We start from the raw sequence: 24,050 nt of genomic DNA, 5'->3' as shown, positions 1-24,050 counted from the left end.
CACAGTGCTGTGGAGGAATTTTGGCCCACTAATCTTTGTAGGGTTGTTGTTATTCAGCCACGTTGAAGGGGTTTTGAGCGTGAACTGCCTTTTTTAAGGTCGTGTCACAGCGTCACAATCGGATTTAGGTTAGGACTATTCCACTTCCGAAAACTCTTCTTCAATTACATACTCCTTCCAGAACTGCTGCTGCTGGTGGTACCCACGCACAGCAAAAACTGGTTAAAAAATCAATTAGAGAATCCTTCAAGGTTCTTATTTTTGTATGAAGAGCACAACATACAAGATACAGAAAGATATCACATGAAGTAAGAAAACCAGAAACCTATAGACGAAACAGAGCTCCATAAAAACCGACATTCTTGCATTGTAATTCCTCTTAGTATATTTTAAACTTAACCAGATTTATCAGACTCTTCCAGGTCAGCGTATAGTTTGTGCTAACTTTTGGTTTTGTTAACTGTTATTTGCAAATCATGCCTTTACCTATGGGTGTAATGGCATACTGTGTGAATTATAATGACCTTTGACCTGAAGCAACATCATTAGTTGTGTTTTGCGATGTGAAGTTTATTATGAAATATATGAAACTTTTTGCCACAATTTTTCTTTTCATATTAGCCAGTACTCTGTTTAAAGTAGTTGGTATATTTAACGTATACTTTCACAGTATCATCAATATATGTGCCCAAATTTTGGACAGTAATTTTTTTAGGATAATTGTAGATTATTGATCAGAAAATGTTCTCAAAAATGTTGATATGAGACAAAATGAAATAACTGTAAAAATTACAAGGCATTGTAACACTTTTTTGCCCCACTGTATGTATATGTGTGTGTGTGTGTGTGTGTGTATATATATATATATATATATATAATATAATGCAATGGAACTGAATGCCAATCATTTCAGTGAAATGATCCAAAAATACATCTGGAAAAATTCAAATGTTTCTCATTTAAATTGTTTCTGTAAATAGTTTCTCATTTGACTTTTTCAAATCCGCAGCAGCGTCTCCAAAACAGAAACAATGGCCTGGTTCCTTCTCTAACACAGACGTCTTTCAACCAGACCATTGTTTCTCTCAAAGAGACGCCGCTGCTCATTTGAAAAAGTCAAATGAGAAACTATTTACAGAAACAATTTAAATGAGATCATTTGAATTACAAAACAAACAAACACCAAAACGGAAACAATTCAAACAGCAGCGGTGTCTTTTCTTCAGAAAACATAGAACACAAACATTGTTTCACTACAACAAATGGCTTCCAAACATTTTTGAGGTGTGCTGATGAAAATAAGTCTCTCAGGTCTTAAGATTAGAAATCATCTTAATTTACACAAAATGCCTTTCTGTCATTTGAAATAAATGCTTAAGAAACGAAACACCCATAGGTAAAGGTGCAAATAACAGTTACCACATTAATCTAAGATGTTATGTAAAATCATTCATAATCCAAGACAAACACAGATCAAATCCAAATTTAATATGTACAAGAAAGAAAAGCAAAATCATCAGTGACTCATAATGTGATGCTAAAAAACTTCACAATAAATAATCCACAGAAGTGTTTGTATGTGTTAAGACTTCGTGTAATTTTAGCATCTTCTTCTTCTTCTACCAAAGCCAATGAAAACCAGCCAATCAATGACAGCCTGTTATTTGCATCGCAGGATTTCTGGTACTCAGGTTATAAAACTGCCCAGCTGACTGTCTGCATTAGGACCTTTGGAGCATCACAGTACGTATACAGCTTCATTTTACTTTGTAACTTTACATAACTTTCAAAAAAAAACTCCCACTGATATTCTGTGTAGAAATTTAAATCATGCTAACATGTGAGTCTCATTTTCTGCAGGTTTGTGGAGACAAAATGAGACCTCTGATTGGCCTTTTCCTCATCGCCGTCTCCATGGCATTGGCTGGTAACTGTTTCTCTGTTCTTTTGTCCATCTCTGTGCAAGTTTTTAATTATGTCATTATTTACTTTTTATTGTTTATCTCATTTTCTATTTTTCTTTATATGGTTTTCTTGTCATTTAGGATCTCAGTGGCTCAGATGTCAAAAATGTTCATTTTTAAGAGCTCATTAAATTTGTGTGATGTCAGTTAAAACAGAACTAACAACAACAAACACATTTATGTACATAAACAGTGGACATAAAGAGGCGCCTCTGAGCTCTCGTGGGAAAGTTAAACACCTGCAGTTTGTTGCAGCTGAGTGTTTTGAACCTTTCAAAGGTTACAGGCCAAACCAACTTTATTTATAAAGTGCTCTAAGAACAGCAAGTTCTGACCAAAGTGCTTAACGTTACGAAGAGAATAAAAATACGAATTAGTTCATACAATTAATTAGTTTACAATTTCATCAACGCAAAAGAAAACTCTGTTTGCCTCTCAGGGAGTGTTCCCATTAAGACCCTGGTATTCTCCACTGCGACGGACACCAATTATATTGAGATGATCCCTCAGAAGCCGATGAACCTGAGGTCGTTCACTCTGTGCATGCGAGTGGCCACAGAGCTCAGCGGTAGACGAGAGGTCATCCTCTTTGCATACCGGACTGGAAGCTACGATGAGCTGAATGTGTGGCGTGAACTGGATGGAAGGTAGGACATCTTCTGCGGGGGACAGGTGTTTTTTTTATTAAGCTGTCTGTGTGCAGACTCATAATGATTAAACATGCATGTTGTTTATGTGTGCAGACTGTCCTTTTATCTAGCTGGAGATGGTGTTTTATTTAAAGTCCCTGAGCTCGGAGCCCTGCAGACCCACCTGTGTGTCACCTGGGATTCCACTTCAGGTTTAGCTGCCCTCTTCCTGGACGGAAAGAGGAGCTTATCCAAAATCTACAAGAAGGGTCACACTGTCAGGGCAGGAGGCAGGGTTATCCTGGGACAAGATCCGGATTCTTTCCTGGGTGGTTTTGATCACAACCAGAGTTTTGTTGGTGAGATCTGTGATGTGAATATGTGGGACACTGTTCTGGCAGATAGTGCGATCCAAGGCATGTTTGCAGGGAAGAGAGTAGCAAGAGGAAATGTTTTTGACTGGGAAAGCACAGAGCTGAGAATTAACGGGGACGTCAAGGTCGCCAATCGTGAACTGTAGCTATAATGTTTACCCACAGGAATAAACATTCTGCTGTATGAAATAAAGATACTTTATTGATCAAAATGTGCATCAGTATCACTGACATGACTTCAGATTACTGCTTTTTGAGGCCAAATAAAAATATCTGCTGAAATTGTCTGTGGTGAATTAATATATTACTCAACTCTGATGCATATTGTTTTACACGATTTGATACAATTAGTCTTCACTTAGGTCACAATTTTACTCAAGAAGCCTAGCAGTAAAAAGGTTTCATGTTTAAAACACTGAAATTACGAATGTTCCAATACTTTAGATTTGTTTGTTGTCTTTTTTGTTTCCTTCTTATGATGTAATAAATTGTCAAGCACTGTTTTTCAGTGCTGTGAAAAAGTGTTTGCTCCCTTCATAATTTCCTATATTTTGGGGGGTATACAAACCTGCATGGTCCTGTGTGAAAAAGTGATTCTCCACAATGAACTCCAGCAACACTTAAGGGAAGAGGAACAACTTTATTGAACTATCACACCCAAGTAAAGACTGGATTATATCATTAATGATGAAGACGGGGGGAGGAGACATAATGACCACCAAAAAGTGATTGTCCCCTAAACCTAATAACTGGTTGGGCCACCCCAGTGTTGCCAACTTAGCGACTTTGTCGCTATATTTAGCGAGTTTTCAGACCCCCTAGTGACTTTTTTTTCTAAAAAAAGTCGCTAAAAAAAGACGTGAAAGCGCATATCGCTTTTACTCTCAACAAGCAGCGGGTGCTGTAACGCAGTCAGTTCTTCTTTTACTCTTTTACTCTTATGCTGTTTTGTGGATCAGGTTTAAAACTACTTATAAACACACACAAAGTAACTCCACCAGAGTGCCTATTTCGGGTCACTTTTGCCGGTCCAAGCCCGGGTAAAGGAGCAGGGTTGGAATTGTGACATTAAAAAAACAATAATTGCTAAAATAAATTTAATTTGTAGTTCTAAATAAACTCTAAATGCATTTAGGACGTTTTTTGCTCACTTTATGTCTCGTCCACGATGTTATTTCTCTCTCCAGCAGCGTAGGTTACAATTACATTAGCATGACCAATTATGCAAATTAGGTCATGACGTCATTTAGCGACTTCTAGCGACTTTTAGGACAGCCAATAGCGATTTTCCTTACTGAGGAGTTGGCAACACCGGGCCACCCTTAGCAGTGACACTGCAATCAAGCGTTTGCGATAACTGGCAATGAGTTGTTCACAGTGCTGTGGAGGAATTTTGGCCCACTAATCTTTGTAGGGTTGTTGTTATTCAGCCACGTTGAAGGGGTTTTGAGCGTGAACTGCCTTTTTTAAGGTCGTGTCACAGCGTCACAATCGGATTTAGGTTAGGACTATTCCACTTCCGAAAACTCTTCTTCAATTACATACTCCTTCCAGAACTGCTGCTGCTGGTGGTACCCACGCACAGCAAAAACTGGTTAAAAAATCAATTAGAGAATCCTTCAAGGTTCTTATTTTTGTATGAAGAGCACAACATACAAGATACAGAAAGATATCACATGAAGTAAGAAAACCAGAAACCTATAGACGAAACAGAGCTCCATAAAAACCGACATTCTTGCATTGTAATTCCTCTTAGTATATTTTAAACTTAACCAGATTTATCAGACTCTTCCAGGTCAGCGTATAGTTTGTGCTAAATTTTGGTTTTGTTAACTGTTATTTGCAAATCATGCCTTTACCTATGGGTGTAATGGCATACTGTGTGAATTATAATGACCTTTGACCTGAAGCAACATCATTAGTTGTGTTTTGCAATGTGAAGTTTATTATGAAATATATGAAACTTTTTGCCACAATTTTTCTTTTCATATTAGCCAGTACTCTGTTTAAAGTAGTTGGTATATTTAACGTATACTTTCACAGTATCATCAATATATGTGCCCAAATTTTGGACAGTAATTTCTTTTAGGATAATTGTAGATTATTGATCAGAAAATGTTCTCAAAAATGTTGATATGAGACAAAATGAAATAACTGTAAAAATTACAAGGCATTGTAACACTTTTTTGCCCCACTGTATGTATATGTGTGTGTGTGTGTGTGTGTATATATATATATATATATATATAATATAATGCAATGGAACTGAATGCCAATCATTTCAGTGAAATGATCCAAAAATACATCTGGAAAAATTCAAATGTTTCTCATTTAAATTGTTTCTGTAAATAGTTTCTCATTTGACTTTTTCAAATCCGCAGCAGCGTCTCCAAAACAGAAACAATGGCCTGGTTACTTCTCTAACACAGACGTCTTTCAACCAGACCATTGTTTCTCTCAAAGAGACGCCGCTGCTCATTTGAAAAAGTCAAATGAGAAACTATTTACAGAAACAATTTAAATGAGATCATTTGAATTACAAAACAAACAAACACCAAAACGGAAACAATTCAAACAGCAGCGGTGTCTTTTCTTCAGAAAACATAGAAAACAAACATTGTTTCACTACAACAAATGGCTTCCAAACATTTTTGAGGTGTGCTGATGAAAATAAGTCTCTCAGGTCTTAAGGTTAGAAATCATCTTAATTTACACAAAAAGCCTTTCTGTCATTTGAAATAAATGCTTAAGAAACGAAACACCCATAGGTAAAGGTGCAAATAACAGTTACCACATTAATCTAAGATGTTATGTAAAATCATTCATAATCCAAGACAAACACAGATCAAATCCAAATTTAATATGTACAAGAAAGAAAAGCAAAATCATCAGTGACTCATAATGTGATGCTAAAAAACTTCACAATAAATAATCCACAGAAGTGTTTGTATGTGTTAAGACTTCGTGTAATTTTAGCATCTTCTTCTTCTTCTACCAAAGCCAATGAAAACCAGCCAATCAATGACAGCCTGTTATTTGCATCGCAGGATTTCTGGTACTCAGGTTATAAAACTGCCCAGCTGACTGTCTGCATTAGGACCTTTGGAGCATCACAGTACGTATACAGCTTCATTTTACTTTGTAACTTCACATAACTTTCAAAAAAACCTCCCACTGATATTCTGTGTAGAAATTAAAATCATGTTAACATGTGAGTCTCATTTTCTGCAGGTTTGTGGAGACAAAATGAGACCTCTGATTGGCCTTTTCCTCATCGCCGTCTCCATGGCATTGGCTGGTAACTGTTTCTCTGTTCTTTTGTCCATCTCTGTGCAAGTTTTTAATTATGTCATTATTTACTTTTTATTGTTTATCTCATTTTCTATTTTTCTTTATATGGTTTTCTTGTCATTTAGGCTCTCAGTGGCTCAGATGTCAAAAATGTTCATTTTGAAGAGCTCATTAAATTTGTGTGATGTCAGTTAAAACAAAACTAACAACAACAAACACATTTATGTACATAAACAGTGGACATAAAGAGTCCACTCTGAGCTCTCGTGGGAAAGTTAAACACCTGCAGTTTGTTGCAGCTGAGTGTTTTGAACCTTTCAAAGGTTACAGGCCAAACCAACTTTATTTATAAAGTGCTCTAAGAACAGCAAGTTCTGACCAAAGTGCTTAACGTTACGAAGAGAATAAAAATACGAATTAGTTCATACAATTAATTAGTTTACAATTTCATCAATACAAAAGAAAACTCTGTTTGCCTCTCAGGGAGTGTTCCCATTAAGACCCTGGTATTCTCCACTGAGACGGACACCAATTATATTGAGATGATCCCTCAGAAGCCGATGAACCTGACTGCGTTCACTCTGTGCATGCGAGTGGCCACGGAGCTCAGCGGTAGACGAGAAGTCATCCTCTTTGCATACCAGACTGGAAGCTACGATGAGCTGAATGTGTGGCGTGAACTGGATGGAAGGTAGGACATCTTCTGCGGGGGACAGGTGTTTTTTTTATTAAGCTGTCTGTGTGCAGACTCATAATGATTAAACATGCATGTTGTTTATGTGTGCAGACTGTCCTTTTATCTAGCTGAAGATCCTGTTTTATTTAAAGTCCCTGAGCTCGGAGCCCTGCAGACCCACCTGTGTGTCACCTGGGATTCCACTTCAGGTTTAGCTGCCTTCTTCCTGGACGGAAAGAGGAGCTTATCCAAAATCCACAGGAAGGGTCACACTGTCAGCCCAGGAGGCAGGGTTATCCTGGGACAATATCCGAATTCTTTTAATGAGCAGCAGAGTTTTGTTGGTGAGATCTGTGATGTGAACATGTGGGATGTTGTTCTGGCAGATAGCGTGATACAAGGCATGTTTGCAGGGAAGAGAGTAGCAAGAGGAAATGTTTTTGACTGGGAAAGCACAGAGCTGAGAATTAACGGGGACGTCGAGGTCGCCATTCGTGAGCTGTAGTTATCATGCTCACCCACAGGAAAACCCCCTTCTGCTGTATGAAATAATGGCTATTAATCAAACTGTGTGTCAATATCACTAACGTTACTTTAAGTTTTTAGAAAACAAACATGTGCTGACATCACCTGTTTTTAATTATATATTAAATACTCAACACAGATTCATATTGTTCTCGATTATTCTTATCACTTGTACTTACTTTTAATCACACTGTCATAGTCCCATTGTTGTATTATGAGAGTTTTTAGAGCTTTTCTGTCAGTTATTTCCATGCATTGAGTTATTTTAGTTTCCTTCCCCAGTCTCAGTCTAACGTTGCTACATGTGGGTACGTGTCTAACCGCTGCATTTGTTATTTGTCTTCATTTTTACTACCCCTCCTGTCGCCTGCGTCTAGTTACCCTAATCACCCTTGTATGTATAAATTAGTGCCATCTTCTCCTCACACTTTTTGTTTTAACGTCTGTGATGATATCTTGTATGTTTTCTCTCCATGCACTTGTGGATTTGGTTTTGTAAAAAACTTTTACGTTTTCCTTTGTAGACTTGTGCCATCAGCTTATTAAAGATCGTCCTATTAAACCCTGCTGCCTCCTGTGTGGCATTTCAATCCTCAGCTTTACACCCCATACAGCAGGGGTCCCCAATCCCAGTCCACGAGGGCCGGTGTCCCTGCAGGTTTTAGATGTGTCTTTGATCCATCACAGCTGATTTAAATGGATAAATTAGCTCCTCAACATGTCTTGAAGTTCTCCAGAGGCTGGTAATGAACTAATCATGTGATTCAGGTGTGTTGACCTGGGTGAGATCTAAAACCTGCAGGACACCGGCCCTTGGGGACTGGGATTGGGGACCCCTGCCATCCATCCGCTTCCGCTTATCCTTTTCAGGGTCGCGGGGGGCGCTGGAGCCTATCCCAGCTGTCATAGGGCGAGAGGCGGGGTACACCCTGGACAGGTCGCCAGTCTGTCGCAGGGCCAACACACAGGGACAGACAACCATTCACACTCACATTCATTTGCACACTCACACCTCGTGGGAATTTGGATTATCCAATTAACCTATCCCCACAAGCTGCATGTCTTTGGACGGTGGGAGGAAGCCGGAGTACCCGGAGGGAACCCACGCAAACACGGGGAGAACATGCAAACTCCACACAGAAAGACCCCGGCCTGATGTTGGAATTGAACTCAGGACCTTCTTGCTGTGCGGCAACAGTGCTAACCCCTGCCATACAGTTTAAATAATATGCAGCTTGTGACATCGGCATGTTTTATCACCAGGGGCTTAAAAAATTAACGAGACAACACAGTGTCACTGATAACACTGACTTCATGGTCTTCAGGCTCATAAGTATCTCTGTTCTGATATGGTGTTTTTCTATAGTACTGGAGAACTCAAAGCACTCAGTGGCACACCGATGGTATAAAGGTGGTACTGCAGAAGAGTTTAGCTAATGCAGTGGTTCCCAAACTTTTTTTGCAGGGCCCCCCTTGTTTCACAAGAAAAATGTTCGCGCCCCCCCTCGCGCGCGCATGCTCGAACACATCCTCCAACCACACACACCCATATTTTGCTCCATTGCGGTTTATTTCACACCTCAAACATTTAGTAAACAATTAAGCAAATACAAGTAATCTGCAATAAATTACAGGTAGTAAGAAAATAAACTATTAACTCTTTTACGCTACGTCCACACCTACACGGGTATTTTTGAAAACGCAGCTGTTTCGTCCACGTAAACGGCGTTTCGAATCACTGAGAACAGAGATTTTTTAAAACTCCTTTTTTGCGTTTTCATGTGGACGAGGAATACAGAGTTCGTCACGCAACGTTAAAGGTATGTGCCTTTTTTCACGTCACGCTGTGTGCACGTTATTGTTTACATGAGATGAATTGCTGAATGGCAGATAGAGACGAAATACTGTTAATCTGACTATCTGCAGTTTTTACACGCTTACATATACACGCAGTTACTGTCCCTCCATTTAGAAAGGCAGAGGCGTCACGGTGTAATTATTTTACATGTAGTTGGTTTTTTTTCCTGTGTAATAATATTCAACATTGCTATCAATACATTTTTCAAAAAAAATCCCTCTGCAAAATGGGTTCAAAAACGTAAACAACTGTTGGATACTGTTTGTCCGTGATTTGAACAGGGGGAACAAATTGTGGCAGGATCAGCCTGATGTTATTTGTATCCCACTGTAACTTTACTGTATAAAGAGCAAACATCTCCAAAATGTCAGGAGTAGTTAGTCATTACAACAAGTGTTTGTGAACTAAAAATCAAGAATGTGGAATCCTGTTTGTCCGTGATTTAAACAGCCCAGCGCTGCTCCCGACGAAGGGAAAACCAATCCTGCAGGGAGACCTACCTCAGCACTTGTGCAGGTGAAGCCAAAGGGAAGATTTGCTTCACCATATCTTCTAGTCTTTGGCTTAGAATGAAGTTGGTTTGGAAACATATTCAGCTATGCTTCATCTCCTGCTTTGCGTTTCTGTGCTAGCAGTGTCCAAGCATTGTTTTTTTGGTTTTTTTTTTTTCCCTTTTCATGCCGCGCCCCCCCTGCAATGGCTCTGCGCCTCCCCTAGGGGGCGGGCCCCACACTTTGGGAAGGTCTGAGCTAATGTTTTGTACTACAGAACTGAAAAGAAGTATTTAGACTGTTTAGTTAAGTAAATGCTGTAATTGTACTGTATTTGTAATCATATAAACAGAACATTGGACAATAACTGAAACCAGCAGCACTGGCCAACAATCGGTTGTGAGGTCATTTTTTTCATTAACATGCAAATTGTCATGACCATTGATCGTTGGTCATTCAGTCCCCAGGTTTTTATAAGCTACAGTCAGCTGAGACTGAAGAAGTCACTTGGATGAGTGACGAAACGTTTCTCCCACTGGGCAATTCCAGGCCTCGAGGGCCGGTGTCCCTGCAGGTTTTAGATCTCACCTTGGGTCACCACACCTGAATCACATGATTAGTTCGTTACCAGGCCTCTGGAGAACTTCAGGACACGTTCAGGAGCTAATTTAGCCATTTAAATCAGCTGTGTTGGTTCAAGGACACATCTAAAGCCTGCAGGGACACCGGCCCTCGAGGCCTGGAGTTGCCCACCCCTGCACTACGTCCAGAAAACACAGGGCTTAAATACACAGGCAGTAACGACTGAAGTGAGAAACAGGAGCGAAACACAGCTGGGACTAATTACACATAACGACGTGGGACACAGACTGTCAAAGTAAAACAGGAAGCATAACACAGAAACGTAGAGTTGACACTGAGACAGAGACATGAACCAAAAGGAACCGTAGGCCTGACACTGAACACCGGAAAACTAAGTCTAAACATACATCACACGGAGAACAGAGTTCGATCTTTACCAAGAACACAGAGGAGGCTCAGAAACCTAAAAACCAGGAACTATAAATGTAATACAAACAGAAAACCATAATTCACAGAACAAAACTTGAACCAAAAACAAACCCTGCGTGACCCAGGAGCGTGACATTTTTCATTATAAAGCAAAAACCCCTCGATGTGATTTTTATTTTAGTGACAGAGCGCAAATATTTCCTCGCAGTTTTAAGTAAAATTTATATGATGTGATGAAACATTTTTAAGACAAGTATATCAAGTTGAAATGTAGTAATGCTCTAGCAATATTACGGCATTATTAAACAATGTAAAGTTAGTGTTACGTGTAGCTATTTCAGTGTTAATATTTATTAAATACACATGATGTATTTATATGTAATAATATTATAATTCAATAACATTTCTGGATATTTTACTTTTTATGGGTGGGATATTGTGTTATTACATGATAATAGCACTTTTCAGCAGTTTTAAACCTGATTAATTTTATTGCAGCAGTGTTTGAATATATAATTATGTAATTTTGTTTTCACACATACCTTCTATTTAACATGAAAAATACACAGAAATACACCAAACTTTAACTTACCACCTTGTGAAACTACATCAGTTTTCAGTACTGTAATTATGGGAAATTACTGTATTTTTATGTGACGGTAAATTTTACTGTATGTTTTGGCACCACAACAGCTTGTTTTTTAAATGTTTTTTTACAGAGGTTTGCAACATTAATAACAGTAGTCTGAGGAGCTTGCAAAGAAAAGCGTCTGGACTTCTTTAAGTTGCTTGAAGACGTTTCACCTTCATCCGAGAAGCTTCTTCAGTTCTAAGGTCAAATGGTGGAGAGTCCCAGAGTTAAGCTCTGTGGGAGTTCCCCTCCAAGAGGACCCCCTAATGATCCTCTACCTAATCATATGAGCCAAGGTGTGAAAACGGGTGTGGGTCCCAATCAGCCAGAGTTTCAGGTGAGTTCATTGTGAAACCTGGCCCCACCTTATCATGTGATTTCCTGAGGTCAGATGGCCCAGGATGTGAGTGGGTGTTAAGGCGTCTGGGGAGGGATCTCAAAACTGGATTATAGATGGCAGAGAGTTGGTGTCGTAAACCACCGCCTCTGTTCAAAGATGGTCGCTCACAGTGGACATAGATGCTTCTTTTACTCCTCTTTCAAACCATCTGTCCTCTCTGTCCAAAATGTGAACATTAGTATCCTCGAAAGAGTGACCTTTGACCTTTAGATGAGGTGGCTCTTCTATGTTGTGCCATGCGTTTATGAACTGATTCTTTGGTTTCTCCAGTGTAGAGGTGTGAGCATTCCTCGCTTCACTGCACAGCATATACTACGTTGTTTAGTTTGTGTTTGGGAGTTTTGACTTTGGGTTTCTCTGATAAACATGAATTGATCTGAGAAACTCAGGATAGTCTTCTCCAAGCACGACATCCCAGCTTTTATTTAGGCTACGTCCACACGTACCCGGGTATTTTTGAAAACGCAGATTTTTCTATGCGTTTGCACCTTTCGTCCACACGTAAACGGCATTTTCGGTCACTGAAAACGGAGCATTTTAAAAACTCCGGCCAGGGTGGATATTTTTGAAAACTCTGTTTTTGCGTTTACGTGTGGACGAGAAAAACGGAGAAAATGCAGAAAAGGCAGCGTCAAAGGTGTGCGCCTTTTTTGACGTCACACTGTGCGCCACGTTATTGTTTCGGTGAAATGAATTTCTACAACACTGTTACTGTTAATTGTTCTCTCTGCAGTGTTTAAATGCTTACATATACACACACAGTTACTGTCCCTCCACATATACGACTCGGTTCTGCTTCTATGCCCCAGCTTTGTTTTTCCTCCCTCAGCTTTTTCCCACCGAGGCTTCTAGACTTCTGATTGGCCAACATTTCTACACGGTTAGGAATATAGCGCCACCTGTTGCTTTGGCATGTTCCTAGCAGCGTTTTCCTTCATTTCTGCCTTTACGTGTGGACGGGATTATTTTTTAAAACGGAAATGGAAAATCTCCGTTTTCAAAAATACCCGTGTACGTGTGGACGTAGCCTTAGAAACACAAGAACACAAACACTGATGATCAGGAGCAAACAATCCCAAAACTAGTAAACTCGGGGAAATGTGGAACAAGGAAACACAAAACCATGAGGGAAAACATCATAAACAAAAAAGTGTGGAGTTTTAACATAAAATTGAAACCAGAAGTACGTTGTGAACTCACAAAACGCAGAATGAACCTAAAGATTAACCCAGAACTAAAGCCATGAAATATAACCAAAAGAAACTTGAAAATAAGAAACTAAATACCAACAGTACGAAACCACGATCCAAACACAATCAAAAAAATTCTAAACTAGAGAAAACCTAAAAGTCAGAAAAACACGAAGCCCTCGATCCAGAGACCCTGACAGCAGTCATAATACAGAGTAAAATTACAGATTATAAAGGTGACATTTTGACACACCTTTGCTACAATCATTCCATGTGCTATAGATGATTGTAGCATTGTATGCATATTTGTTTGTTCCATATCTCCCGCATGTATACTGAAGGGTTTGTTAGAATATAGTCATATAATTCAGGGAACCAAATTTGAATCACGCTGCATAAGTTTGAAAAAATGAGCATCAGTGTCTCATTTACAGGAAGAATTCAAATAAGAAACATTTGAATTGCAAAAAAATACAACAGAAACAATTCAAATGAGCAGCAGTGTCTCTTCTACAGAAACTATTGTCTGCTTTTCTCTTTGATAGAAATCTTTCTTGGACAATGGTTAGACGACACGCTCATGCTCATTTGCAAAATTCAAATAACCATCAGTGTGTTGTGAACAGAAAGAATTCAAATCAGAATTTATTTCTTAAATATTCCCTTTGAAATAAATGGCTAATAAATAAAACACCCACAGGTAAAGACATGGTTTGCAAAAAACAGTTAGAACTTTAATCTAAATGACCTTTAACTACAGAACTCTGTGTAATTTTAGTATTTTGTAACACCAAAGCCTGAAATCAGTAAGGAAGTTTAGAGAGCTGCAGAGGTGTTATTTGCATAGCAAGAATCTGAAATGGGGAGAGTTCAGTCACCGCTCAGTCGTCTGCAGGAGGATCTTTGTAGCAGCTCCGTATGTATACAGCTTCCTTCTATTTTGTAACTTCATATGACTTTTTAATAATCATTGCTGTGTACAATTTTTAGATTGCATTAACACATAAAAATATCTTGAAGGAGTCTGATTTTCTGCAGGTTTGTGAAAATAAAATGAGACCTCCAGTCATCCTTTTCCTCATGACAGCATTGGCTGGTAACTGTATACCTCTCCATGTCGTCCTCTTGTGCACATTTAGAGTTATTTTATTATTTATTTTCTGGTTTTCTTTGTAAACTTAAAATGCATTTATCTGGTATTCAGGCTTTCAGTGGGAGAAAACACAGCATTTAAACAGTGATTTCAGCGACCTTCATTTTAAGAATTCGTTAAATTTGTGTGACACCTCTGTTTTCCCCTGCCTGTCAACTTACTTATACCATCCTAATTATTTTTATACATAAAAACACAGTTTTACCATAAAGTTTTTTTTTAAACCATTTAAAAGTTTTAGTAATGTTTTTATTAATTTTCCTGCCTCTCAGGGAGTGTTCCCATCAAGACCTTGGTTTTCCCCACTGAGTCATGCACCAGTTTTGCTGAGATGATCCCTCAGAAGCCGTTGAACCTGACTGCGTTCACTCTGTGCATGCGAGTGGCCACGGAGCTCAGCGGCCAGCGAGAGATCATCCTCTTTGCATACCGGACTGGAAACTACGATGAGCTGAATGTGTGGCGTGAACTGGATGGAAGGTAGGACATCTCAAAGTCAGCATCTACACTGTGAGCTTCCCCCAAAAATAATATCAACCAAATCTGAAAAGTTCCCACTCACATATTTCATGTACACTAACTTTATTCTGATAATGGAGGCATGCTGGGATAGACTCCAGGCCTTCACGACCCTCATAATGTTCAGCATAAGAGAATGGATTGGTTTCAACAGAATGTGTCAAAATGAAAATTACAGATGGATTTCTCCTGTACTTACAAATCTATGAAGGCCCACAGTATGACCCCCCATTATGTGGTTTATTAAATATACTGAAGTTATTGTGGAGCACAGTCGGGGGTCAGGTGATTTTTACAGTGGCCCTGAGAGGTCAAACGGACTGCAACTTCAGAAAACACCAGCAATAAGAAAAACGCTGCAGAAGCACACAAAACACAACGGAAAAAGGAAAAAACAGATTTCCAAAAGCACAAGGGAAGTGTTTCTGGGGAGACAATAACCCGACGGACCAGTTGCAGGAACCAAAACATGCTAAGAATTGTACTGGGAGACACTTAAAAGAAGTGGAGGATCTATCAGTTTTGTGAGGAAAGAAACGATGAGAGGTAAGTGTGTTAGCCTAACTATTAGTTATTTGAATCATGAGATCAGCCTTAAAGTACGCAGCCTTAACAGTCATCAAGTGCGGCGTACTTAAAGACCGCTAAGGCCGGAAGTGCGAGGCTTGTGAAATGGGACGGTCTAGCCTCAGTCGCGCTGCCCAGGTTGCCTAGCAACCACGATACTAACAGCTGGAAACGTTTCATACAGCTTTGTTTGACAGAAATGAAGGAGAAAATCTTTTGTTCATTTGTTTGTTTGTTTCTACATGAGCTTTGATCATTCTCTGATTAAGGTCAACTATTGAACAGCGTATATTTTAAAGTAAAGGCTTTAAAACCAAGTTAGTACAAACGTCATAACTTTGCCGACATGTGGCCAACAGTAATGTTTTAATGTTCATCGTTATTAAACATTTGCACATAAATAAGTGACATCATATTCAGTACTTACTTAAAGTTTACTCTTCGGCGCCCCTCATCCACTGTTTTTTTTCGGCAAAATTATCCACACCCACCACCGCGCTATGCATTCTGGGATATTTTGGGCCACGAAGTCTACACCGCCACATCCTTAAAATTCAGGGAAATGAAGGACGCATTTGAGGGCCGCATTTCGAGCAGCCTTCGAATTGGGACAGCCTTCGTCGCGTCGCGGTGACGTAATCGGCCTTAAAATGCGGCCTTTAAGGCTGCAGACCCTGAATTGGGACACAGCCACACTTACCCAGCATGTTTTGGTTTCTACAACTGGTCCGTCGGGTTATTGTCTCCCCAGAAACACTTCCCTTGTGCTTTTGGAAATTAGTTTTTCCCTATTTCCGTTGTGTTTTGTGTGCTTTTGCAGCATTTTTCTTATTGCTGGTGTTTTCTGAAGTTGCAGGCCGTTTGGCCTCTCAGGGCCACTGTAGGGTTTTACATTAAGCTGCCTGCGTGCAGACTTATAATGATTGTTTGTGTGTGCAGACTGTCCCTTTACATGGCTGGACGTACTGCTTCATTTAAAGTCCCTGAGCTCGGAGCCCTGCAGACCCACCTGTGTGTCACCTGGGATTCCACTTCAGGTTTAGCTGCCCTCTTCCTGGATGGCAAGAGGAGCTTATCCAAAATCCACAGGAAGGGTCACACTGTCAGCCCAGGAGGCAGGGTTATCCTGGGACAAGATCCGGATTTTTATCTGGGTGATTTTGACAAACATCAGAATTTTGTTGGTGAGATCTGTGATGTGAACATGTGGGATGTTGTTCTGGCAGATAGCGCGATCCAAGGCATGTTTGCAGGGGAGAGAGAACCAAGAGGAAATGTTTTTGACTGGGAAAGCACAGAGCTGAGAATTAACGGGGACGTCGAGGTCGCCATTCGTGAGCTGTACACTCCTGAAGCTGACGTGTGAGGCCTCACAGTGTTTATGATGTTTTTCACACGGGCTGGACCACACGGTTTGTTTTTGTTCTTTTTGAATAGCATGGCCTTAAATAACTCTGTATTTATTTCTTTTTTACGTGTATTGACACTTGTTACTTATGTTTTAATTAAAGATTCTGTTCATTGATTTACTGATTGATATGTTTCCCTGATGGCCAATTAACATCAATCAGATTTTCATTTTACGTTGTGGGACACACAGAGCCCACTTTGAACTTAAGTGTCCAGACCAGTGAAACCACATAATTAATGGGTAAAATTACAAAAAAAAGTGCAGCTGTTTCATTGCCAAGACTGTGTAATGTGTAATCATAAAATATTAATTCACAGAAAATTGTTGTCATTGTTTATCTATTGCTTAATTACTTTCTGAATTTCCGTGGCAGGGAGGAGTCTTTATCAACAGGAAACCAGAATAAAGTAAAAATCTAAAAAGTAAAAAATAAAAGTATAAAACAGTATAAAACAGAAACAGACAAAAGTTATGCGCTCCTTCACATTTTCCTTTCCGGTGGGCCGAGTCTTTGCAAGGCCTGATTCTGGTCCCCGAGCTGTATGTTGGACATCCCACCCAGTAAGAACATACAATCGTTACCAAGCCAGTATTCATAATGAATTCATATATTATATATAATTGCTTACATGCATATTTCCAGGAATTTTTTAAAGTAGGATAAGCAAAAAAGAAGAACGGGAAGTTGTCTTTTAAGTAAAAGTCTTACTCAAAGGTGCATAGACTCTGTTGGGTTGCAATTAAGTTAAATTAAAAAATATCTTATTGCTTTGCATTGAATTGCTTTTTCATACAGTTTGAGTCATTATCAGTTTTTGGCTGAATCCGAGCAGAGTACACTTAAACAAACCCTCTGTAATATACTGTTCGTATTGCTCCCTCTTGTGGTCTTCTGAAGTTTTATAAAACATGAAAAGTTTTGTCCACTTTCGAGCTATGTTTATAGTTTATTTCTTTATAATTTCAATTTCGTGTTGGGTTTTTTTTTGGTCTGATTTTCTTTTGTAATACTGTTTGACAACTTCAAGGATAGCATTTTGTTTCCCCACCCCAAAAAACACAGTTGGTACTTTCCAGTTTAACAGGCACGGACGGGGTTCGAACCCGCGATCTTCGGTTTACGAGACCGACGCCTTACCACTTGGCCACCGCGCCTGGTAATATAAAACCTGCAGTATCTGTCAATTTCAAGGTACAGCGTCAACGTGTGACGTAAGTGCTGAGATTTCATTTGACCGTTTCACTGACGGAGAAGAATCACGATTCCGAACTCCATCCAAAATCTGTTCAGTTTTGCCTTTCTCATCATCAGCACGCAAATGCACGTCATATTATAAAAGCCAAGGACGGAAATTCTTTAAAACTGAGACAAAATATCCTGACAACATCATGTATGAAGCCGAGTGTCCCAGTCGAAGGCATTGCTGATAAAGACTGTCTCAGGTTATGGTTTATAGGCTACATTTTTGGGTCTATGCGAAGTAAGAAAATTCATTATGTTTCTGAATGGAGTTTGGAGTTTCTTCACGACCTCACACACGCGATGAAAGGGTGTCTTCCCGGAAAACGCACCCGGAAGCAGATGAAGTGGCTCACGACAGATGGAATTTCACACTTTCCTTTTTAACCGCTAACTGTAGAGTCAGCATGATGATGTGAAGGACTCCTGTACATGTATGGCACGGAGGAAGGGCTGTCTGATCCTCGAGTAATGCTGTGAGTAATGGCGCCTCTTTAAAAGAATCAAAGCTAGCTTTAGCTTGCTGGTAAAGCGATAGCTTGGTAGCTAGCAGGGGAGAAGTTTGTGTGCAAGGTGCATTATTTTCAGTCTGCTGCATGTGCGCTCCTTGTGAGATTTTACTGACAGGGCCATTATCACGTCTTTGTAGTATTATTTATGTTTTGCGTAATACATCAACGAATTATGTGTTCAATGGGGCATGGAACAACCTGGAAAACCTGGAAAAGCCATTGGATTACATGATTAATGTTTCGAAAAGAATATTAAAACCAGGAAATTTACTTTGTATTACAGTTAGTTATCTAAATAAAATGGATGAGGGAGATTTATATTTGTTAGATGAATAATAAAAGCCTTTACTGCAGAGGTATTATAAGCAGTAATGATATAGGACATGGTTTTGTTTTCACCTGGATAGTCTGTCTCTGTGTCTTATGGCAAATTATGGGGCTGCAGGAGGTTTTCAGACCTTTGGCATGAATTGCTAAATGTCGGTTTGACTGTTGACAGATCTGGTCAACACAACTGTGCAATAGACAGTAGCCTTTATTTTGCAGGTGTGTTGTTGAACACACCTGCAAAATCAGTCAAAGGCGGGTGTGGTACTTACATAATCATGTAACAATAGTGGCTCACAGGTCAGAATATTAACATGTTAATGGTTGTCATGGTTGGTGTGCAGAAGCGGATCTACAGGGGTGGCACGGGGTGGCATCCTAAAATAATCTCTTGCCTCTAGTTCTGCATATGAAAATGTTGCTTATTAAAATAAGATAGTTTGAACATAGCCACAGTTAACATTAAATATAATTTCTAAAACTGAATATATTACATAGTGTTATTCCCCCCCCCCCCCCCCCCCCTATTAAAAAATGGTTGTGCCCATAGCTCGGACCAGCTTTATTTCTTGTTGTCAGTAGCAACCGATGCCTATGCTTGTGCCAGAGCACAATCAACAATCAACATCACTACGGCGTTATTTTTGTGCCACTATTCTGAGCGCACGTAGTAAAAGTTTGAGCGCACGTAAAAAAAAATTTGCATGTACAAGTGTTGCATTTTGAGGAGAATTTTATTTTGAGTGAAGAAAAGCTAAATTTGAGCGAACAAAATTCATTGCTGCGTGCAAAAAATGTATTTCAGCGTTTGCTATTATCCCCACACACACACACACACACACACACACACACAATAGCAGCCCCTCTCGCTCAGATCTCTGCGGACCTGCTCGCAGTGTGTCGCTGGCGCTCTCAACATTTCTGCCCGTGTTAGTTCAGCTCTTTCTGTACACCGTTTTATTTGTGCCACAAAACCAACCAATCACAGACTTGAATGCAAAAAAATTCTGATTAGCTGTTTTGGTGTCCAATCAGCTCGGTAGCTACTGTAGCCAAACTGCGAGCAGGTCCGCAGCGATCTGAGCGCAAGGGGCTGCTATTGTGTGTTTATATGGATAATAGCAAACACTGAAGTACATTTTTTTGCACGCAGCAAAGAATTTGTTCTCCTCAAAATGCAACACTTGTACTGGCAAATTGTTTTTACGTGTGCTCAATTTTTATTTTTATTATTTTTTACATGCGCTCAGAATAGTGGCACAAAAATAACGCCATACATCACAGGCACGTCAGATCTGACGAGTGATACACCTCCTGCTGTCAGGCCTGCAGGGTTTAGGCCGGCGGTGTTGTCCTCTCCTCTGTGCCTAACGTTTTAAAATTTACAATTTATATTTTTATTTCAAGTTATAAAAATCATTCACAAAACATGTTTGTGGTTGTTACAGTAAAAACTAACTTTTTTCTCCTTGATTTTTATGTTTTTGTGTGATTTCAGATCAGTTGTGTTAATGAAAAAATAACTGTAAATTCAGACACGTGAGATTGTGCTGAAAATAATGATACCAAACAAGGCAAACAAACCAAAGTTATACCCTGGAGCCCACAGGCTTAACCCAATAAATAATGAAAGGTTAGGTTTCAATTTTTGGTGAAAAATGTGTTCATGACAGTGCAGATTTCAGTCTTTTTGGGTAAATTTAAGCATGTAAAAATTTGATTATTTCTAATAAAAAAAAATATTAAAAAAAAATATAAAATATAAAAATAATATAGAAATAATTAAAAAAAGGGTGTGATACTGGGTGTGATAAATCTATATATTACATAAAATCAAAATGTTTAAGCTAAAGAAAATTATTAAGTTATAAACTATATTTATATGAAACATTTGCATACTTACTGCATTTGATGCATTATAACCTTATATAATGCATATTACTGGATGTAACACCTGCAAGAGTGTAAAAAAACAAGGCACCCTGTTTGATTTCCATGCCACCCTAAGAAACTTTCTCTAGCTCCGCCCCTGTTGGTGTGACCCCATGACAGAAGAGTTCGTAGACAGCCTGTTGATGTTCAGCTGAAACTGGTTTCACCATGTATCCCATCACATCAGGTGAAAGAGCACAAAAATGCCTCCGATATACGATATGACGTATAATCTGTGCATGTAGAGGGTTTTGCAAGTGTTGCAATAAAACGATTGAAATGTAGTTTGGACACAGTGTAGCTACAGGAGAAAGCTTTGTCATCAAACGGTGCCATCAGAAGATATCAGAACGCAGGTTTGGTCATCAGAAGTTCAAAGTTTTGTGACTTGTTTAAATGTTAATCAACGTTTTTACAATAGAGACCTTTGAGACAATTTTTATTTGAATGCCGTTCTTTGACCTTTTTTTTATGAATTACATAAAAAACATGGGACCAGTCACTACTGGGAATCGTGGCCCGTTATTCCCAGTTGAGCTGCATGTTTTGAAATCATTTCGTAGAGGCTCTCAAAGCTGCAGAATGAGTTATGCATCAAAATTCAGCATAGAAGAAGTCGTGTGCTACAGTACTTTGCATTGACCCACTTACATTTAAATCATCAAGTTAAAACTGTCTGAAACATGAACCTGTATTATAATAATAATAATTATTATTATTATCTATTATTTATTTAATGCAGAAATGTTTTATAATGTTAAATCTTATTATAATGTTATTATTTTATTTCTCCATGAGTCCATATTGATAACATAGTGTGCATCGTGTTTCAGCAGTGCTGCATCTTTCTTTTATACCGTCAATGATATGAAACCAGGGCTTCCTGCAGTAATACGTGTGATATTCTGATCAGAACAAACTTTTTTTTAAGGATTTCATCTTGTATCTGAATTATTTGCGTGTTGTTCCCATGTTCCAGTCTTTAACAGAGTGATCTACAGCTGAGCCTCCATCCTCCTGCTTAGCCATGCCGTTGGTGGTGGATGCTGTGTGGGCGCTGTGGAGCATCACAGCCGGCGTCTACGACTACTTCCACACCAGCGCCATGGAGGAGAGGATCCACACCCTGGAGAACGTCCTCTCCATCCACCAGTTTGTGATCGCAGGCCTGTCAGCAGGCCTCATTCTGCTCATGACCTACATACTGTTGAGAAAACACTAAAACCGTCCACACCTGAAGGACGAGCGCCCACTAGAGGTCGTTTGCCTGAAGGATGGCATGTTTGGTGACAGTCAGGATGTCCCAGATGAAGTCGGGAGGACTGATGGGCTCCTAAGTCTGACCAACAAAGCTCCACCGGGACATGCTTTCTGAAACCTGGTGGACTTTGGGTAGTGGCTGCTTGGTTGGTTTGTCTGTTTGCTGCTTTGTTTAAATGTTAAATTATCCTGCTAAAAGAAACATAACAGCTTCTCAAGGCGAATTTGCACTGTTTACCTAAACATGAAGGACTTCATTGTTTAGGGAAACCACCTGAGATGGCGTCAAGAACTCAAACACCTCCTCAGAGTGTAACGAAGGAGTTAAAATGAAGTTATTGTCGGTTTTAAAAGGGAAGAAGCCCAGAATGACTGTGATCACTGCTACATTTTTAACACTGTTGTTGAAAAAGTTCTTTTGTGCTTCCAAATGAATCATGTTATTTGTTAAGACAAATAATCTGAGATGCATCCAAATTGCCCGTTAATCTTTACATCTTCTAGCTCCATCTTCATGACTTATAAATGGTGGCAATGTCTGAATGAGACGCGTGATATTGTGGACTAATTAGGGGCCCCTTCTCACTGATCCGAGCCAGAATTACACGTGTGAGACCTCAGGTGCACCGCTCAGTTTAGGAGATGGTGTCAGTGGTTTGTTCAGTTTCTCGTGTCAGAAGACTTTTTTGTAGATGATTTGAACCCTCGGACAGTTACAGGGAGTCTATGGTCGAAATCAGCTGCGGAAAGCACGCAGGTAGAGAAGGAAAGCAAGTCTTTCGCTTAAAAATGAACAGTGAGCGGATTACCCATCGCTAATAATGTTGTGACAGTAAAGTGGACTTATGCTGCTTATGCAAAGTTACTCTAATTGAATAGCTTTGCATGATTCACAGCTCAACATACGCTCTGATCCAACCCTGAAGTTCTGAGATGTTTTAGCCCCTCCCCCTTTAATCCAATACAACTTTATTTAACCCAACTTTCTTTTTGGTCTCGGTCACACAAACCGGCCACCAACCACCTGGCAACCTCCAGACGCTGGGGAAAAATGTCTATTTCCTGAATTCATTGGGTTGCCTTAGGTTGATGGCTGTTGTCAGTTGAAATCAGTTGCAAAGAAACCCTGTCGAGATGCTTTGGTCAATAGCTGCAGATTAAAAGCACAACTTTTAGTTTGGAGGCATCGGTCTCTGTTACTGGTTTCTGTTTCATTGTTTCACTAACCAAAGTAAATGTGGACGGAGGAACAGTGACATCAGCCTGGGTTTTGACTTTCATTGACTTTATGCAATGTTTAATTTTAAAATGGATTCAGTGGGACAGAAATGCCAAAAATGTGATGTGTGGGTCTGCTAAGCTTGATGGGAATGTGGTCATACTAGAATCTACCCCATCTCTGAGACTGGTTCCAACAGGCACAGTCCCGTCATGGTATTTGCTGTAAAAGATTATAATCAGAGATTTTAAAACATGCTCTGTGGCAACAGTGGTTTGTAATTACCCTGATTCCACCGACACACCTGGACTTGGAGGATAAACTGGGAAAATGCTGGGAAATGAATTTGTCCTGTACGTGGTTTATTTATTTTTAAACACCAAAGGGAAATGATCATGTAGGATGGAGGTTAAAGTGTGTATTTAATGTGGAAAAGGGAGATTGTGCGTTTAATCTGTTTGTTTACATTGTGTGTGTTAGGATTTAACCGATTCTTGGTGGCTCACTCACTGCTGTTCCTGCTCACTCTGGGCTTCATTGTCAGTGTACTGTAAACACTGCTGTGTGCTCTACCCAGCCGAACCTCTGCCGCGACTGCTATTAAAAGGGAATATGTTTGAATACTGATCAGAATTTAAGTCCAGACTTTGTTGTCTTTTATTCATAATTTGTTTGCTGATTTACGTTTTTTTGTCGCTGTTCCTCTTTTCTTTTGTCCTCTCACCTCCCTGCTCCTTCAGCCTGGCTCTGTAAGACTTCTTTTCCTGTTGAAAGGGAGCTCTTCCTCCCCGCCAACTGTGCTTGCACTGTGTTCTTCCATCCTTGTACGACCACAGTGCAAGCACAGTTCACATTTCCAGCAATAAGTCA

The 24,050-nt window shown here is 39.6% G+C and overlaps 3 protein-coding genes and 1 non-coding gene across 4 annotated transcripts; 3 read left to right on the top strand and 1 right to left on the bottom strand.

Annotated features, from left to right (window-relative positions):
• Window positions 1-1,860: 1,860 nt before the first annotated feature.
• On the top strand, window positions 1,861-3,249 carry LOC146519458 (C-reactive protein-like). Its single transcript, XM_085156668.1, has 3 exons — window positions 1,861-1,927; window positions 2,404-2,611; window positions 2,708-3,249. Exons 1-3 carry the CDS (start codon window positions 1,876-1,878, stop codon window positions 3,111-3,113), a joined length of 666 nt encoding a protein of 221 aa, XP_085012794.1. The 5' UTR covers window positions 1,861-1,875; the 3' UTR covers window positions 3,114-3,249.
• A 2,949-nt stretch (window positions 3,250-6,198) lies between these two features.
• Window positions 6,199-7,951, top strand: LOC146519457 (C-reactive protein-like). Its single transcript, XM_085156666.1, has 3 exons — window positions 6,199-6,265; window positions 6,742-6,949; window positions 7,046-7,951. Exons 1-3 carry the CDS (start codon window positions 6,214-6,216, stop codon window positions 7,437-7,439), a joined length of 654 nt encoding a protein of 217 aa, XP_085012792.1. The 5' UTR covers window positions 6,199-6,213; the 3' UTR covers window positions 7,440-7,951.
• A 5,986-nt stretch (window positions 7,952-13,937) lies between these two features.
• LOC146519455 (C-reactive protein-like) lies at window positions 13,938-23,807 on the top strand. Its single transcript, XM_085156665.1, has 5 exons — window positions 13,938-13,956; window positions 14,079-14,136; window positions 14,466-14,673; window positions 16,219-18,410; window positions 21,693-23,807. Exons 2-4 carry the CDS (start codon window positions 14,094-14,096, stop codon window positions 16,643-16,645), a joined length of 678 nt encoding a protein of 225 aa, XP_085012791.1. The 5' UTR covers window positions 13,938-13,956; window positions 14,079-14,093; the 3' UTR covers window positions 16,646-18,410; window positions 21,693-23,807.
• Window positions 17,774-17,845, bottom strand: trnat-cgu (transfer RNA threonine (anticodon CGU)). Its single transcript has one exon. It is a non-coding gene; the product is annotated as a tRNA-Thr (tRNA).
• Window positions 23,808-24,050: the final 243 nt, after the last annotated feature.

Source organism: Neolamprologus multifasciatus, chromosome 4, assembly GCF_963576455.1.
Source record: "Neolamprologus multifasciatus chromosome 4, fNeoMul1.2, whole genome shotgun sequence".
Taxonomy (NCBI): Eukaryota; Metazoa; Chordata; class Actinopteri; order Cichliformes; family Cichlidae; genus Neolamprologus; species Neolamprologus multifasciatus.
Note: the sequence above shows the minus strand (reverse complement) of the source record. Positions and strands in the feature narration are given on the sequence as shown.

Bases quoted from the DNA above. Each gene is read 5' to 3' on its own strand.
- LOC146519458 (XM_085156668.1), top strand. From the start codon at position 1,876: ATGAGACCTCTGATTGGCCTTTTCCTCATCGCCGTCTCCATGGCATTG. The intron at 1,928-2,403 runs GTAACTGTTTCT...TTTGCCTCTCAG, and splicing joins CGTCTCCATGGCATTGGCTG to GGAGTGTTCCCATTAAGACC. The intron at 2,612-2,707 runs GTAGGACATCTT...TTATGTGTGCAG, and splicing joins TGGCGTGAACTGGATGGAAG to ACTGTCCTTTTATCTAGCTG.
- LOC146519457 (XM_085156666.1), top strand. From the start codon at position 6,214: ATGAGACCTCTGATTGGCCTTTTCCTCATCGCCGTCTCCATGGCATTG. The intron at 6,266-6,741 runs GTAACTGTTTCT...TTTGCCTCTCAG, and splicing joins CGTCTCCATGGCATTGGCTG to GGAGTGTTCCCATTAAGACC. The intron at 6,950-7,045 runs GTAGGACATCTT...TTATGTGTGCAG, and splicing joins TGGCGTGAACTGGATGGAAG to ACTGTCCTTTTATCTAGCTG.
- LOC146519455 (XM_085156665.1), top strand. From the start codon at position 14,094: ATGAGACCTCCAGTCATCCTTTTCCTCATGACAGCATTGGCTG. The intron at 14,137-14,465 runs GTAACTGTATAC...CCTGCCTCTCAG, and splicing joins CCTCATGACAGCATTGGCTG to GGAGTGTTCCCATCAAGACC. The intron at 14,674-16,218 runs GTAGGACATCTC...TTGTGTGTGCAG, and splicing joins TGGCGTGAACTGGATGGAAG to ACTGTCCCTTTACATGGCTG.